The following is a 17650-nucleotide window of genomic DNA, read 5'->3' on the forward strand; positions in this document are numbered from 1 at the left end:
TTGTTGAAATGGCTTTAAAAAATTTCACGCAAATGTAATTGGCAGATGTAGAGCCAAATTTCACAATCTTTCCAAGCATCCTCCATGCCTGTGCCAAAATGGGAGATTTGAAACAAGGTATGAACATCTATCAAAGCACAAAGGATATTAGAATTTTGTAGATGATGTTGTTGCAACTGCCCTGGTTGACATGTATGCCAAAATGAGAGTTTTACAACAGGGTGTGGATATCCATACATAATGGTTGGGGTATTTTATTCATTCTCGAGTAGACACATGCTAAATGTGGATGCCTTTTTTGGTGTCTATATAGTATATAATATTAAAATAGGTATAGAACAATTAATAAAAATGTGGAACTAAAAATATACATTTTTTTAACATGCATATATTTGCATTACCAAAAAACAACAACACATAAGTGATGTATGCAGCTAACAACCCTATAAAATTTACAAGAAAAAATATCAATTAGAAAAACAACAATTTATAAAAAAAATTCTATATATTTATTTACTTTCTAAAAAACAGCAATCTTCTTACGTGAGAATAGGAAATCTTGGTCAGTTATGTTGAATTATTTTAAATTGAATATTACAAGTTTTTTTAAATCATGTAAATTACATTCCTCGCTTTAGAAGAATAAAAGAAAAATGATCATTTTAAAAGAATAACAAACAATGGTCATTAAAAAATTTGCTCAAATAAAATTAAAAAATTGTAACTATTGAATTGTTTTAAAAATGAATATTTAATTTATATTTAGTTAAGCTTTAATAAATTAAATAATAAAATGTTCAATTTTAATAAATTTGATACATTCATGTAAGTATCTTATTATTACTATTAGTTTTATCCACCAATTTAGGTTTTATAGGAATATTTTAAAATTTAATTGAATTTGGATATGTAACTTTGATTAAAAAAAAGACATGATTTATACAATTTAGACAGAATTGAAATCTCAGTTGAAAGAAAATTCAAACTAACGTTTTTGTTGTGACACTTTCATTATTAGTAAAGAGTAGAAGAAGATTTCGATACTGCCAAGGCAGCAAATATTATGTATCGCAAATTCATGACTTGCAAATTACTGATGAAATCCTATCGGCGTTACACATTGGACCTTTGCCAGGTCCAACCACTAGTTCTTATACATCCTAGGATGACCATATGGTAAGTGTATGGCCATATCTAGTCCCACCCAAGGTGGACACAATCATAAACAATGAAGCTCAGAAACGTGTTTGTTGGAGTCTCCTCAAATTAAACTTTGATGGTGCATCATGGGGGAATTTGGGCTTCTCTAGAGCTAGTTATATAATTAGAGATGACACTGGGAAATTGGTTTAGGGTGGATCTGTCAAACTACCCGAAGGCATGAACAATGGCATATAATTCGTTGCCTTGATGGTGGGATTGACACTTAGCGAGGAAAAAGGACTATTGAAGATGGACATTGAGGGAGACTCAATGAATGTTGTTTGTGCAATTATAACTAGGACAACGTCGAGTTGGAAGTCAAGAATGTGGATTGATTACATCCATGAGATTCTAAAGGATTTTGGGTACACAATTAGACACGTATATGCAGAGACGAATATGGACGCCAATTTCCTGTCCAACTACGCCATCAATTACATTGAAAATCAATCATAACCTGCAATCCTCGGGCTTGGAATGAATTTAATTGGAGTTATGGTTTGGAAGGATAAGTGAGATGGACACCTTTTCCAGACTCTCACGAGACGTGGATGAAAGATATTGCCTATCTTCTTTGGCGTTGTGATAAGACAGAATGATAGAATGACTGTTAGATTATTATCTCTAAATTTGACCCAAAACAAATGATGAATTAGACTTGTGGTGGAGGGTTTGTAGTCAACCATGGCTGGCTCATCTAAGTTTATTTTGATTCTGGAATGCAATTGCAATTGCGAGAAGGACTTGATCAAAGAATAGTTAAATGAATTGTTTGTGATGGAGGGAGATGTAGAGGAGGGAGTGGTCTAGAAGATCATTGGGAAGAAGAGTTTTCTTGGCTCACATTCCCACAACGTCATTTTGTTAGAATGTTTTGTTTACAACATTGCTAGGACGATAGGTGACCATGAGGCCATAAAGCGATCCATCAGGCATATGGTTGTTCCCCAATCAAGGGAACCTGCAATGGCGTCTCTCAAGGAATTGAACACCAAAGCCTTCAAAGGTTTGGTTGTGGACGCTTTCAACATTGAGGAGCTACTAACGGATAGTGACAAATATGACACTATAATGGTATTGAGGGACAATTTAAGCGTGAATAACTTAGAAACTTACGAACATATGATGGTTGTAAATGGGAGCCCTCCTGAGCAGATAGAGAGATCATAGGAGGTCATAGAGCCCATCAAGGCCTTCTGTTCTCTGTGTGTGACTACTATGTAATCTTTTTATGATCAATGGAAAGGTAGTTACCTCTAGGTAGCAATTTGCTTAAAGAAAAACTATTTAAATTGTTGAAAAAGTTAATTTAAAGATAATAAATATTTAATTATTTAAAAATGATTATAAGTCTCATTAGATTCATGATTGACAAATAAAAATAAATAAATAAATTCTAATTTTATAGTTTCAAGGAAAATTAACTTTTAAAAACTATATTATTTTATTTAAAAAATAATAAATAAGAATTGTTTTCAAAAAGCTTTATGTAATCATATTTTTTAAGAATAAATACATGTTCATCTTTTTTCCCTGAAGACAAATATTTGAGATTTTTCAAATTTTGAGGGGGAAAACCTTCTTATCCCATATAATGATTGCAATAATGTTTATCTCAAAATATTTTTGAACTTCCATTTTTTAATTTTAGATGTGGAGTTATAGTTGTTTATTCTAGTTTTTAGTGAAGCTTAAATTTTATTTGAATAGTTATAGTTGTTTATTCTACTTAATATGTCAAATTGTAAATGAATATTTTGTTTATTATATTCTTATTTACAATTTTCTATTTTTAATTGCGAAAAAAGTTTGATGTCAATCTTTAATATTGTAAAGTTTTGATTAGAACCCACCTTACACATAAAAGGGAGGTGTGATACTTTGTCAAACAAATGTTACATAGTAGTAAACACTATAATAATAGTATTTGTGTGTTTAACAATAGATAAGTTATGCTATAGTAATTTAAAGATAGAGTTGATAATAGTTTGAATCATATAGATTATTGGAAGATTATAATTCTTTTGATGACATTGGTTTCAAGTTTGATTAGTATCAAGCACAATTGCAATTAAATCTTTTCATTTGAATCAATATTTGTTAAATATTGGTGAACTATGATATGTTTGTAAAGAATTGTAAAGTGACTTTGAGCCAAAACTTATCAATTAATATTGGGAATAAGATCTAATTAAAAATATTAGATGAATGAAATATTAGAATTTTAAAACCTATGATAGCATTATATCTATTAATCATATTATAATGATTTTATTTTCAATTTGCTTTAATTTTTGAATAGTTATAACCACAATCCTTATCTTATTTCTAATTCTAATCCTAATCATAATTATAATATTTATAGGAATATAATAACCAATAATAATTAAGGTTATAATTATAATTTAATTTGTAATTGTAATAATTTTAATAATTTTAATTAATCTTATTTGTATTTGTTTATTTATGTTTTGAAACTAACAAATTTTAAAAAAATTAGAATAATATTAATGTTGGCTGAAATAGTTTAAGATTTAATTTAATTTTTTATTTTAATTGTGTAAAGACAAATCTAGATTCTCTTCTTTGCTAATCTAAATTTTTCTTTAGTTTAATTTTTATTTTATTATTTTAATAGTCTGAATCTAAATATCTATAAAATTGTTAATATATTTAATTACTATATTTTGAAAAATAAAAAAATTACTAATATTTATGTATCTATATAGTAAAATTACTTTGTTTATAATATTACAAATAAAGAATGAAGACAAGCTATTTAAAATAGACATTTATTTTTTAATATAAAGAAATCCTAAAAATTTAAAAAACTTTATCATTCCTAGAAATCTATTCTGATTTAAGCCAATCACATTGAAAGAAATGTATTTTTATAAATTATAAAGTTAAAAATTTCACATGTTAACTTTGTAAAATTTAAATAAATAAATAAAATCTTGTAATTGGTAGAAAACCAATTTATTAATAACTAGTTAAGATTTAGTGAATGCAATAGTATTGCCTATGGAAAGTACAAATAATTTAAAGACTATTGTGATCTTGGAAATATATCTAGAGTCTAGCGCTTAATCGTAGTTCTTATATTGAAATATCATTATAAATTTTTAATGATTTTCATTTCTTCATTAGCTAATAGCTAATAGCAACCTCTCTATAGTCAAGGTTGTTGGCTACCACCATTAGATGTCTTATTTCATAATCACAAACTACTCTAGTTCTCAATATTGACATAGTTTCAACTTATTAAGATTATTGATTTGACATAAAATATTTTGGTGGTTTCATTTTAATTGGATTGTCAAAGATGAATTGCAGAATAGTTCATTATGGTTGAATTTTTACATCATGGGTAATGCTTAGAATTTGAAAATCATTTTATTTACATTTCCATTTTTTATCGATAATTTTAAATATCTATATTTTGAATATTTCTTTCCTTGTTCTTGCTTTGTACTCTCAATGGCTTGTCATCATTACTTTGATCTCAACCAATTTTTATAAGAACTTGATTGGTTTATCTGTAAGATCTAGTCTTTTTTTTGTATGTATGTATATGTATATACACATGTATGTATACACACACACACATATATACATGTATGTGCACATATAGCATACATACATACATACATACATACATAGTATGACATGTATCAAAACAAGTGAATTAGTCTATGAAGATGTCGATATAATTTTATTTGCATTCAATTAATTTGGTTTGATCAAAATTTGCATTTATTATTCACCATTTATGAATTTGACTTGATTGATTATATGATATTCTTTAATAAGAAATTACATGGTTAGCCACACATATTTTTCATAATCTTTATATGCTCTCACTTTGCTCATTTTAAGAGTTTAGTGATAACAAATAGCTACAATTTGATTGGTTACAATTTATTTTATGGGTTTGAGCTAATGTCTTATAGGGGTTATTCTATTACTATCATAGTGGGTGGTCTTGCAAAGCCTTTTCCAAAGGTTATATTTTGTTATGCCAATTTTAACTGGGCAAAATATTGGAATAGCCCCCCACAATTTTGTCCAAATTGTGGCCCATAAACTCCAAGCTAGTTTTTTATTCAGAGCGATTAATTCATCTCTGGTATCATTTTAGAGAGAGTTTTTATTTTTGGTTATGTGGGTGTATTGTTGGAATCTAAACCCAACTCTGCACTTAGATTGTGGGTCAGGTATATCAGGTTCATGAACCTGAAATGCACGTTTGAGTACAAATCAGGTTCATAAATCCGATATGCATCTCTTTTATTTCACATGTATTAAGCATTTATTTTTCTTAGCTTGAGTTTTAATAGGACCCCTTTATCATTTTGAATCCATTTTATAAGAATTTTAGTTTCATTTCCACCTCAAGCCTTTCAGATTTCAAAGCAAAGTTCATCCGATTTTTCACTGTTTACATTTTGCTCAGTCGATTTTCTCTAGGTATGTCTATTTGTTCTCCCTTTCATTACGTTTTTCTTTGTTTCAACTCTTTGCTTTCGAGTATAGGGTTTTGTCTCCGGTTCGGACCTATGGCTATGAACTTCCCCTCTCTTTCATTTTGCAATATGATCCTCCTGAAATGAATCGAGCCCATGGCTCCAAATCATACCTTATTGCTAAGGTTTGGTTTGGGTCCTGAACCCAAAATATTTTTATTCTATTGTTTATGGCTTTCACTATCATACTATATAGCTAGGGCTTGCCGACCTGAACTATACATTACCAGATGTTTTATGGTGTAGTTCGGCTCGACACGCCCTATCTATATCATCTCCCATCGCACCAAAGTCATACAATGTGGTTCAAGACAACAAACCTGAACCACACTATTATTAAGTATTGTGTGGTGCGCTTCGATTTTGTTGACCCAAACCTCACCACAGTTGTGCATTCGAACCAGAGGCGAGTTTCAGGTCCACAGGCATGAACTACACCTTAAGCATCTTGCAATATTGTGCAGTTCGGATTTGTCAAATTTGTCTAACAATATTTGAAGGAACTATGCTGCATTGCAGTCCTGGTTACTTAAGCCCAGCCATTTAAGTCAAACCGGAATAACGTATTCTTAATTCACTCCAAGCAATTGATATGAACATTGTGAATTTGTGACAGAGTAGGCGGGCCTGTGAACTTGACATACAACTACCCTTTATTGTCCTTTCTCGTATGTTGACTTAGAGCCCTGTACATTGTACCGGCTTTCTTGACTCGCCAGACGTCTATCTTGGGAAATTAGCCGATTTATAGATAGTTTAAGGTCGATGAATGGGACACCCTTTGTCGTTCTTCTGTACAACACGGCCAACAGAAAGATGAAAGGACGGCAGGAGATTATTGAACTCATAACTAATTATGCCGTCCATTTGACCTTTTCAGCTATGGCCTGTTATAAAAATCAGATTTGAAAGAAGGGGAATTACAAAGAGAAAAGCCCTTCTTAGGTTGATTGGTCTTCTCTAACAACGAAGATAACAGCTCTTATATTTTCTTTCTTCTCTGTTTTATTTTTTCCCTATTACAGGATGGCCGAATATTTATGTTCTCTATGCTGCTGCTCTTGCTGTGGTTCACCTCCACAAGCTCTTCAACAAGAACAAGCCAACTCTATCTCTTCACCACAACTACCTCCTCACCAACAGACCATTACTGGCCACTCCACTACCTCTGAACAAGAGCCCATTGCTGGATCTTCCACTGCCACTATGACCGATTTCAAAAAAAATCTACACAAATTCAATGATATAAGCCGGATTTACGCTCTAATTCCGGTTTTAGAAGAGCTATTGAAGATCGCGGTAAGTTATCTACACATGGGTTTTATATTGTGAGATATATAATCTGTTATAATAGGAATTTCTGCAATTCTACATTGAACAATATCTTTTGCCTAACAACAATTTTAGGCTATAGTGAGTATAAATATGTTGTTGTCCAATACAGTCGGGAGAGAAGAGTGATGGAGGATCTGATTCAGCGGCAGGTTCTTATATCCAAGATGGCCAAATAATCCTAGAGATGCTAGATAAACGCATTGGCAAGCGTCCTGTAAGTAAAATTTCAAAGTATAAAATTAATTGGTTACAACATTCCTCTCTGATTTACCTCTAGCCAGTTATAAATTATTGGATGGCTGTAACTTTAAAACATTCGAGAAATAACCCCCTAGGCAGAACTTGCTTAAAAAAAAAAAAAAAAAACATTTGAGAAATAAATTCTATTAAATGGATGTAGAATGACTCATTCTGGATTTGACTGTGTATACATCAACTTTTTGAATCACCCTCTTTGATCAAGATGAATGAGTGCAATCAAAATAAGAATGTTTATATACTATTAATGGATAATTTGCATGCAGAAAAATTCTATGGATGGCACAATTGCTGAGATAGAACAAGTTTTTATAGAAGTGCTCAAAAGCTCAGAGAAAATTCCTAAAGTAGGAATGGCACTTTGTATGTTGGGATCTGTATTGGAGAGATTTAGTAAGATGTCTGAGAACAGGAGTGAGTGCCTTGAAGTTCTGAGAAGGATGCTTAATCTTGGCAAGCAAATTCTACAGTTGAATGAGCAAATTCCAGAGCAGAAGCAGAAACTAAATGAGGGAATTCAGTGCATTGTTGTAGGAACCAGCATGTGCATCTCCCAACTTGCAAGAGCCAATATTTTCAGGTCAGTTTGGCATAAATGTATTTCACAACCAATATGTATTCTAGTTAGAATTGACTTAAATAGTAATTTAACTAGAAAGTCTCTTTGTTTTTCTCTGGAATAACTTTATTTCTACTGTTGGTAATCTATTCAATCAATATATTTAATGTAAATCCAATGTTTGGATTGTGCGAAGGTTTCTTACCGCTACAGTGAATGCCGATAGTTTAAAGGCTTTTCAAGTTAAAATAGACCGCTTTTATTTCGACATGCAATTGTCGACTGCAATTAACATAGGGGAAAGAGTAATTGACATAGGGGAAAGAGTGCCAAAGATCGCTTCACAATCACAAAAAATCTATGCTTACCAACCGAGAGGTATGATATTTTTCAACTTTGATGATATATTCCTATTATATTTTGTGTTTTCCACAAACTTTGATTGCGTTTTTCAACAAACTTTACAGTTGGAATTGAGGGAGGACTGGAAAGTGTAATTCAGCTTCTTGATTTGGATGCGCAAGATGCAATACCCATTGTTGTGGTTGTCTATGGTTTTGGAGGGATTGGTAAGACAACACTCGCTGAGCCGTATATGCACAACTCAACCTTCAACCTCCAGTCTTATAAGCATTGTAGAATTCATATGGATGAAGATTGTACCAAGAATGATCTTAAGGGCCTCCAAGAGCAAATTTTGCATGGGTCGTTCAAAGAGAACTTGCAATTGAAAAATGGCGATGAAGGTCGGGGAAGATTGTGGTCATTTTTCAAAGAGAATCCTAATCAGCCTTTTTTCCTTTATATTGACAATGGTCTCAAAAGTACAGATCTTGAGCAACTTCTACCTCAAGGCTTGGGCAGTTGCCTTCCCCCAAAGAGTAGAATACTTATCACTACTAGAAATCTCCACGAGATGGACATATTAATCAGTGGGTAATTCAATGCCGACAATATGATGTGAATCCTCTTCCAGAGATAGATGCTAGAAAACTTTTTTTGAAGAATGTTTCAAACTACAACGATGAAAATAATATAGACAACCTCCTTAAGCTGTGTGGTGGTGTTCCACTTCTACTAGAATTAGCTGGTTCACAATTGGCTATAAAGAGAGGAAATACAAAGAATATAGTGTTAGAGATGCTTCAAGAAGGAGAGAAGGTCAAAGAGAAAGATATAAGCGATTATATGGTTGGTTTTGTATATGACAGACTGTTAGAACCTGTTCAAGAGGCCTTTCTAGATATCGCATCCTACTTTTATGATTGATGGAGTAAGTTTGTGGCCAGGATAGTTGGAGAGGAGGAATTCAGAGCTCTAGAAGCTGCATCATTTGTCAAGACATCTCAAGACGGTTATGTGATTGTTCATGACATAGTTCGAGCAAGAGGGAAAAAGTTGTCAGAGCAAACTAGAATCAGAGACCGTGAGACTTTATTGGAATGTTTGAAAGATGAAGAGGTATGTCATACTTACAATGTTTGTCTTGAAAATATATTTGTCATTCAGAATCCTAATGATTTTTATGGTTTTTTTTTGTGCAGAGACTAAAAAAAATTGAAAGGAATTTATTTTTATGAAGAATACAAGCCACTTTCAATTGAAATTAATCGTAATTACCTTAATTGTATGAGCAATTCATTAAGAGTGCTAATTTATGGAGCATCACAAATGACATTTAGGGAGAAATGTCATAGACCATTTGAACAACTCAGATGCCTTAATATTCCTAGTGGTGTTCCTTATTTACCAATAGAGTTCGAGAAACTTGAGCATCTTGCCTACTATGAGGGCCCATTGACACAAGGCATGAGTTTGTATGAGGTAAGATCTACCTTCTTCAAACCATATTTATGGTTTCAATCAGCTTTCATTAGATTATATAATTATAGCATTTGACAACCTTTTTCATAATCATTGGGCAAATATGCAGTTTCCTCCAAGCCTGCGCATTATGATCATCTCAGATTATTCTGAGAATGGAGTTCCACATTCTAAAATTCCTCCCAAAGTCACTCCAACTTCTTCACTTGTAAGATTATTCATATATGGTTTCATAAAAATGCAAAGTTTGCCAAATGGAATGGAAAAGCTAACAAAGTTAGAGGAGCTACGTTTAGAGGATTGCCATCAGTTGAGGGAACTTCCATCCAAACTGGGGGAACTCAACAACCTTAAAGTGTTGATGGTAACTGATTGCACTGAATTCAAAGAGTTGCCTTCAAACTTTGGGCACCTTAGCAATTTGACAACTTTACGAATATGCACATGTTCTGCATTAAGTGCATTACCTTCAAACTTTGGTCAGCTCAAAAGTTTTGAAGAGTTAGATTTGAGCTTCTGTTCTGGGTTAGAAGAGTTGCCTTCAATTTTTGGTCAGCTGAAAAAATTGAAAAAATTGAATTAGAACAATTGAATTTGAAGCATTGTTCTAGATTAGAAAAATGGCCATTAAGCTTTGGAGATCTCACAGAGATGGAGGAGATAGATTTGACAGGTTGTTCCCCAAAGTTAAAAGATTCGTTGCCTGATAATATTAAAGGAAATATCTGTAGGGTATAGGGATTACTATGAGTTAAAGATAATTGAGGACGGAGAGTTTGAAGAATGTAATTAAAAAATTCACCACTTAATTGTTATTTTGAGAGGGTTTTTGATTATTTATTAAATTTGTAATATAAAATTTGTGATTTTGGATGGTTTTTCACTTTATTTTAGTTAAATATTATTTTTTATTGTATGTTATTTATTTTAAAATATTTTATAAATATAATATATTGATTTTTATAGTTCTAATCAAATTATAAATAACAATACAATATATTTGTCTTAATCTTTATTGGTTTTTCAAAACAAATATATAAGAGACACATTTTGTTGGTTTTATAATTTTTCAATAATTTAGAGGGTATATGCACCAAGTTGTGGTACCAAAAGGGGGTCTTAAGATGCCATTTTTTTTTTCTGAAATAAGCAAAGTCTGAACTTGAAAGACAAATTGAAGATAGTTACACTTCAAATTTGAAGATGCAACAAGAACATGAGTCAAAGTGCTTTGAGTCTACTTTCTAAACTATTTTTTTTTTTAAATGGTGGAGATTAAGGGCTTCAAAAAGGGGGGCCACAAAAAGTGGACCTGTTTTTATGCAAAAAAAATAACATAGCGTCTGTTGTGGCCCCCCTAAAATGTTAACTTTTTTTTTGAATTTTTAAAATCGCTTCGGTGAGAAATTAGCCAACACCTTGTAGTTTATGCCAGAATTTTCAGCTAATTTTTTAATGAGTATATGATTTTTTACTATTTTTCGAAGTGGACACATCCTAAAAAACAGAAATTTGAGCATGCTCCCCCCTAAAATCATTGAAAACAAATCAAAAATCAAAACCTTTTTTTTTTAAATTGTGTAGAATGGCGTCTAGTTTCTAAAAATGTAATTTTTTTCAAAATTTGATGAATGTGTAAAAATCTATACCCAAAATAGTGCATGTTGGTTTTTGACAAAAAACGGACACACTAACAAAAGAAATTATAGATAAAAGACTTAACGAAATCAAAATTTGAAATAAATTACATTGTTGGATAGCTAAGAGGGAGCTCAAGTTTACCACGGTATTTTTTTAACTTCATTGAAACATGTGCAAACTTGACGGAGAGCACGACCAAAATATGTCAAAATTTTCAATGTTCTGATAAAAACACGTCTCTAGCCTGAAATGATCATCCAAACCTTTGGGTTGGATGCCCAAGGCAAATCCAAACCATAGGTTTGGTGTTTCCCAAAGCGGGCCATTTGGCGCACGCCAAATATGGCGCTCGCCCTATTTGGCGTGCGCCAAATGTGATGAATGGATATTCCACATTTGGCGTGCGCGAAATAAGGATGAAGAGGGAGATAGCTCGAGGGATAGGAGAATAAGGGAATTGTGAGAGCTAGAGAGGGGAGGGACAAATAAGTGTATGTATCTATAAGAATGAAGAACCCAAGAAGAGGTAAGGGGAGAGAGAGAATATGAGATCTAGTTCATAGAGAGAGATAGAACTAAGAGGGAAGGGAGATAAAGAAGGGAGAGGTTGTTAGGATTCCCAAAGATACTGAGAGGGGGGGTGAATCAGTATCTGACCGGTATAAAAAATTTCTTAACTTATAATATGAAAAGCATATTAAAACTGTGTACCGGTAAACCAGAAATAATGCAGCAAATAAGAATAACAACCACAACATGAAAAACACACCTTAACACAATAATTTAACGAGGAAACCCGATGTGGGAAAAACCTCGGTGGGATTTGTGACCCACAATATTCACTTACTGGCCAATAAGAGAATATTACTGCTTACAATAGGGGCCTGCACATGTAGGAAGACCAAGTGCTTGGAGCTCACTGCTCAGTTACAAAAGAAGTCACACTAACTTACAAAAATGGATTATACTAATCCAATGTCTTGTACTGCTTCAGATCAGCATCTGCTATGCCAGATTTAGTACCGGTTTAAGCTCTGCTACATACATAAACCCTTAACCTAATAATTTGCACATTAGGTATGCTATTATCCTTTCATCAATCGCCTTCTATATTCTCTCTTAAATTATCTAAAATGATCTCATACATATATGAGTCATATTACAATCTGCCATGTCGGCTTACTAAAGATTTTACAATTAATTACAAAATATGTTTATACAAAATTGTTGTCGACCAAGGTGTCGGTATTCTTCCTTTCGGTGCCGATGTTCTGTAGGCCGGTGTAGAGTCTGTCGGTGTCGGTGCCTGAGTCTTCCTGTCGGTATCACATGATTGTAAGGTTGCCATCAATGACAATACTTTCAATCACCTACAATTTCTCATTGGAGTGTGCATTTGCCAACAGAGGTGAAATGGGGGTTTCTATGTACACATTTGGCACTCTCCCTATTTGGCGCGTGCCAAATGTGGAATATGGACCACATTTGGTGCGCACCAAATGTGTACATAGAAACCCCCATCTCACCTCTCCCTTCTTTATCTCCCTTCCCTCATAGTTCCATCTCTCTCTATGAACTAGATCTCATATTCTCTCTCTTCCCTTACCTCTTCTCGGGCTCTTCATTCTTATAAATACATACTCTTCTTTGTCCCTCCCCTCTCTAGCTCTCACAATTCCCTTATTCTCCTATCCCTCAAGCTATCTCCCTCTTCATCCTTACACCCATCTAATTCCCTCTCTCACCTATTACCCTCAGTTTCTTCCTCACTCCCTCCTCTCTCTAGGTCCTAAGGGGTCATAGGACACCATATGACCCCTTAGGACACAATATGACCCCTAACGACACCTAAGGGGTCATATGGTGTCCTAAGGGGTCATAGGACACCATATGACCTCGTTATGGCTTGTATGGTGTCCTATGACCACTTAGGACAAAATATGGTGTCGTTATGGGTCCTATGGTAACCTAAGAGGTCATATGGTGTCCTATGACCCCTTAGGACACCATATGACCCCTTAGGTGTCGTTAGGGGTCATATTGTGTCCTATGACCCCTTAGGACACCATATGACCCCTTAGTACACCATATGGTGTCAATATGGTTTGTATGGTGTCCTATGACCCCTTAGGACACCATATTAGCCCCTAGTACACCATATGGGGTCAATATGGTCTTATGGTATGCGATGATCCCTTAGGACACCATATGACCCCTTAAGACACCATACGACCCATAATGACAACATAAGGTGTCCTAAGGGGTCATATGGTGTCTTAAGGGGTCATAACACACCATATGACTTGTTAAGACACAATATGATCCCTAATGTCACCTAAGGGGTCATATGGTGTCCTAAGGGGTCATAGGACACCATATGACCCCTTAGGTATCCATACGACCCATAATGACACCATATTGTGTCCTAAGGGGTCATAAGACACCATATGACCCCTTAGGTATCCATACGACCCATAATGACACCATATTGTGTCCTAAGGGGTCATAGGACACCATATGACCCCTTAGGACACCATGCGACCCATAACGACACCATATTGTGTCCTAAGGGGTCATAGGACACCATATGACCCCTTAGGACACCATGCGACCCATAACAACACCATACGACCCATAACAACACCATATTGTGTCCTAACGGGTCATATGGTGTCTTAAGGGGTCATAACACACCATATGACCTGTCAAAACACAATATGATCCCTAACAACACCTAAGGGGTCATATGGTGTCCTATGGCCCCAAAGGACACCATATGACCCCTTAGGTGTCCATACGACCCATAACAATACCATATTGTGTCCTAAGGGGTCATGGAACACCATATGATCCCTTAGGACACCACACGACCCATAACGACACCATATTGTGTCCTAAGGGGTCATATGGTGTCCTAAGGGCTCATAAGACACCATATGACCCCATAGGACACCATACGACCCATAACGACATTGTATTGTGTCCTAAGGGGTCATAGGACACCATATGACCCCTTACAACACCATACAACCCATATGGGGTCAAAGGACACCATATGACCCCTTACGACACCATACGACCCATAACGACACCATATTGTGTCCTGAGGGGTCATAAGATACCATATGACCCCTTACAACACCATATGACCCATAACGACACCATATTGTGTCCTAAGGGGTCATAACACACCATATGACCCGTTAAGACACAATATGATCCCTAACAACACCTAAGGGGTCATATGGTGTCCTATGGCCCCATAGGACACCATATGACCCCTTAGGTGTCCATACAACCCATAACGACACCATATTGTGTCCTAAGGGGTCATAGGACACCATATGACCACTTAGGACACCATACGACCCATTAGGACACCATACGACCCATAACGACACCATATTGTGTTCTAAGGGGTCATAGGATACCATATGACCCCTTACAACACCATATTATGTCCTAAGGGGTCATATGGTGTCTTAAGGGGTCATAACACACCGTATGACCTGTTAAGACACAATATGATCCCTAACAACATCTAAGGGCCATATGACCCCTTGGGTGTCTATACGACCCATAACGACACCATATTGTGTCCTAAGGGGTCATAAGACACCATATGACCCCTTAGGACACCATACGACCCATAACGACACTGTATCATGTCCTAAGGGGTCATATGGTGTTCTAAGGGGTCATAGGACACCATATGACCCCTTCGACACCGTATTGTGTCCTAAGGGGTCATAGGACACCATATGACCCCTTACGACACCATACGACCCATAACAACACCATATTGTGTCCTAAGGGATCATATGGCGTCTTAAGGGGTCATAACACACCATATGACCCCTTAGGACACCATACGACCCATAACGACACCATATTGTGTCCTAAGGGGTCATATGGTGTCTTAAGGGGTCATAACAAACCATATGACCCGTTAAGACATAATATGATCCCTAACGACACCTAAGGGGTCATATGGTGTCCTATGGCCCCATAGGACACCATATGACCCCTTAGGTTTCCATATGACCCATAATGACACCATATTGTGTCCTAAGGGGTCATAGGACACCATATGACCCCTTAGGACACCATACGACCCATAACGACACCGTATTGTGTCTTAAGGGGTCATATGGTGTCCTAAGGGGTCATAGGACACCATATGACCCCTTACGACACCATACGACCCATAACGACACCATATTGTGTCCTAAGGGGTCATATGGTGTCTTAAGGGGTCATAACACACCATATGACCCGTTAAGCCACAATATGATCCCTAACGACACCTAAGGGGTCATATGGTGTCCTATGGCCATAGGACACCATATGACCCCTTAGGTGTCCATACGACCCATAACGACACCATATTGTGTCCTAAGGGGTCATAGGACACCATATGACCCCTTAGGACACTATACGACCCATAACGACACCATATTGTGTCCTAAAGGGTCATATGGTTTAATTTTTATGGTTGTGGCTATCAAACTATAAGGTATAGAGTATAGATTATAGGGTATAGCATAGAAATTTATCAAAGGTTAAAAAATTTCAATGGAAGTCATTTGGCTAGCGCCATATTTGGTGCTAGCCAAATGAGCTGCACTAAAAAACGGTTATAGGGTATAGAGTAGAAATTTATCAAAGGTTAAAAAATTTCAATGGAAGTCATTTGGCGCTAGCCAAATGAGCTGCACTAAAAAACGGTTATATGGGACCCTTGACCCGTGATCCAAGCCCACATTCTCTCATTTTGTCTTCTTTTTGCACATGATCAGACAAAAAAAACGCTTTTTGCATGGTGTTGACATTTTATGCAAGGTTATTTTATACATTCCATTAGCTCTCCACCACCTTTTTTTTCATTTGGCAACATCAAAGAGGAAGAACATAATTTTTTTATCAAATTTGAATAATTGAGGTAATATTTTCTTGTTTTTAGAATTCAAATACTTATTAAGTGTTATTTTGTTCAAATGTTAGAATAAAAGTGTGAGTCAAAATTGATTATAATCCTATTAGATTTACATTAGATTTAACAATGCATTTGAAGGAAGTTGCATAAGAAAATTATTTGTTTAGTGGTTTAAAACAAAATTTGCAATTTCATACATCCTTTTTAAGATCTTATGAAATAATTTTAAAAAGGAATACATGAAATCATTTCAATTTCATATATCCATTTTAACATATGCATAATTAGGACAGTCATAGATGCATAATTACTCTTTATTCTCTTTTATGTGCATGTACATGTAGAAATCATCATCATGCCGAGGAAACAACCAAAAAATGTAACACCGGAAGAGCGTGAAGCTAAGAATGCAAAAAAAAGAGAAGGAATGAAGCAACTTCGTGAACAAAGGAAATTGAATACCATAGAAGAAGAGGTGCCAATTGAAGAGGAGCCAATTGAAGAGGAACATGAAATATCCATCCAATCTAAGAGAGAGACAAAATTGGCCACACAAAGGCAACGGATGCAAAACCTTCGTGCAATGAGACAATTGAATCCCGAGGTTGAGAGCATGTCTACCACAATTCAAGTTGAAGGCACCCCATCTCTTACATCTCAAGTTGAAGGCACACCATCTCTTATTGGCACACCGTTGGTGTCTACAACATCTCATATTGAATGCACTGCCTCTATGACATTTGACGTTGCAAGTACTTCACGACTGACATCAATTATTGGAGCTACACCATCTTGTACACCTCAATTTCAAGGTATGTCATCATTTTCATCTTCGGTTGAAGGTATGCCACCTATCCCTAATGTTGTTGACATTCCTAATCTTGAGGTAACTCAAAGTTTGAGAACACCTCCTAGAGTTTTGCATACAAAGCCTAAGTATTTGATTGATATTGATGCTAATGTTTTGAAACCAATGGTTGACAAGATTCTGAAGCGTACTTGTCAAAGACATGCTAACCGGATATGGAAAATAGTTTTTGAGCCTTTAAATGAGACATGAAGATGTCAACTATTTGTTGAAATGATGAGAAATCTGAAATTTAGGCCCATAATGAAGATTCTTGGGCTAAGAACATCGATTGAATCAAGCGACAAATCTATTGTGAAGAATCTAATGAATGCATATGATACTAGTCGTTCTAACTCACGCACAAAAGATAGTAATGCCACACGACGTGTCATTACATCAACAATTCTAAGCACTCAAACTAAGAAAGCTCGCCTCCTTAGAAAGACAAGTAAACAATTGAAGATAAGTAGACAAACTCTAATGAGAGCTATGGGAAGGCAACAAAGAGCGGAGGATTC

At 35.1% G+C, this 17650-nt stretch overlaps 1 protein-coding gene across 2 annotated transcripts; it reads left to right on the plus strand.

Annotated features, from left to right (window-relative positions):
• Window positions 1–5313: 5313 nt before the first annotated feature.
• Window positions 5314–10571, plus strand: LOC131048551 (uncharacterized). Of its 2 annotated transcripts, XM_057982547.2 has the most exons (8): window positions 5314–5673; window positions 6755–7028; window positions 7174–7278; window positions 7589–7902; window positions 8078–8259; window positions 8349–9342; window positions 9426–9705; window positions 9815–10571. In XM_057982547.2, the coding sequence occupies exons 2-6, from the start codon at window positions 6756–6758 to the stop codon at window positions 8819–8821; spliced, it is 1347 nt and encodes a 448-aa protein (XP_057838530.1). In that variant the 5' UTR covers window positions 5314–5673; window position 6755; the 3' UTR covers window positions 8822–9342; window positions 9426–9705; window positions 9815–10571. The 2 variants fall into 2 exon arrangements, with proteins under 2 accessions (XP_057838530.1, XP_057838529.1); XM_057982546.2 differs by having other exon boundaries at window positions 5315–7028.
• Window positions 10572–17650: the final 7079 nt, after the last annotated feature.

Source organism: Cryptomeria japonica, chromosome 9 (genome assembly GCF_030272615.1).
Source record: "Cryptomeria japonica chromosome 9, Sugi_1.0, whole genome shotgun sequence".
NCBI classification, from domain to species: Eukaryota; Viridiplantae; Streptophyta; class Pinopsida; order Cupressales; family Cupressaceae; genus Cryptomeria; species Cryptomeria japonica.

What these genes read in the sequence shown, in the direction of transcription:
- LOC131048551 (XM_057982547.2), top strand. Translation starts at nt 6,756, where the DNA reads ATGGCCGAATATTTATGTTCTCTATGCTGCTGCTCTTGCTGTGGTTCA. An exon ending in AAGAGCTATTGAAGATCGCG is followed by an intron (nt 7,029 to 7,173) that starts GTAAGTTATCTA and finishes TGTCCAATACAG; the next exon opens with TCGGGAGAGAAGAGTGATGG. An exon ending in GCAAGAGCCAATATTTTCAG is followed by an intron (nt 7,903 to 8,077) that starts GTCAGTTTGGCA and finishes GATTGTGCGAAG; the next exon opens with GTTTCTTACCGCTACAGTGA.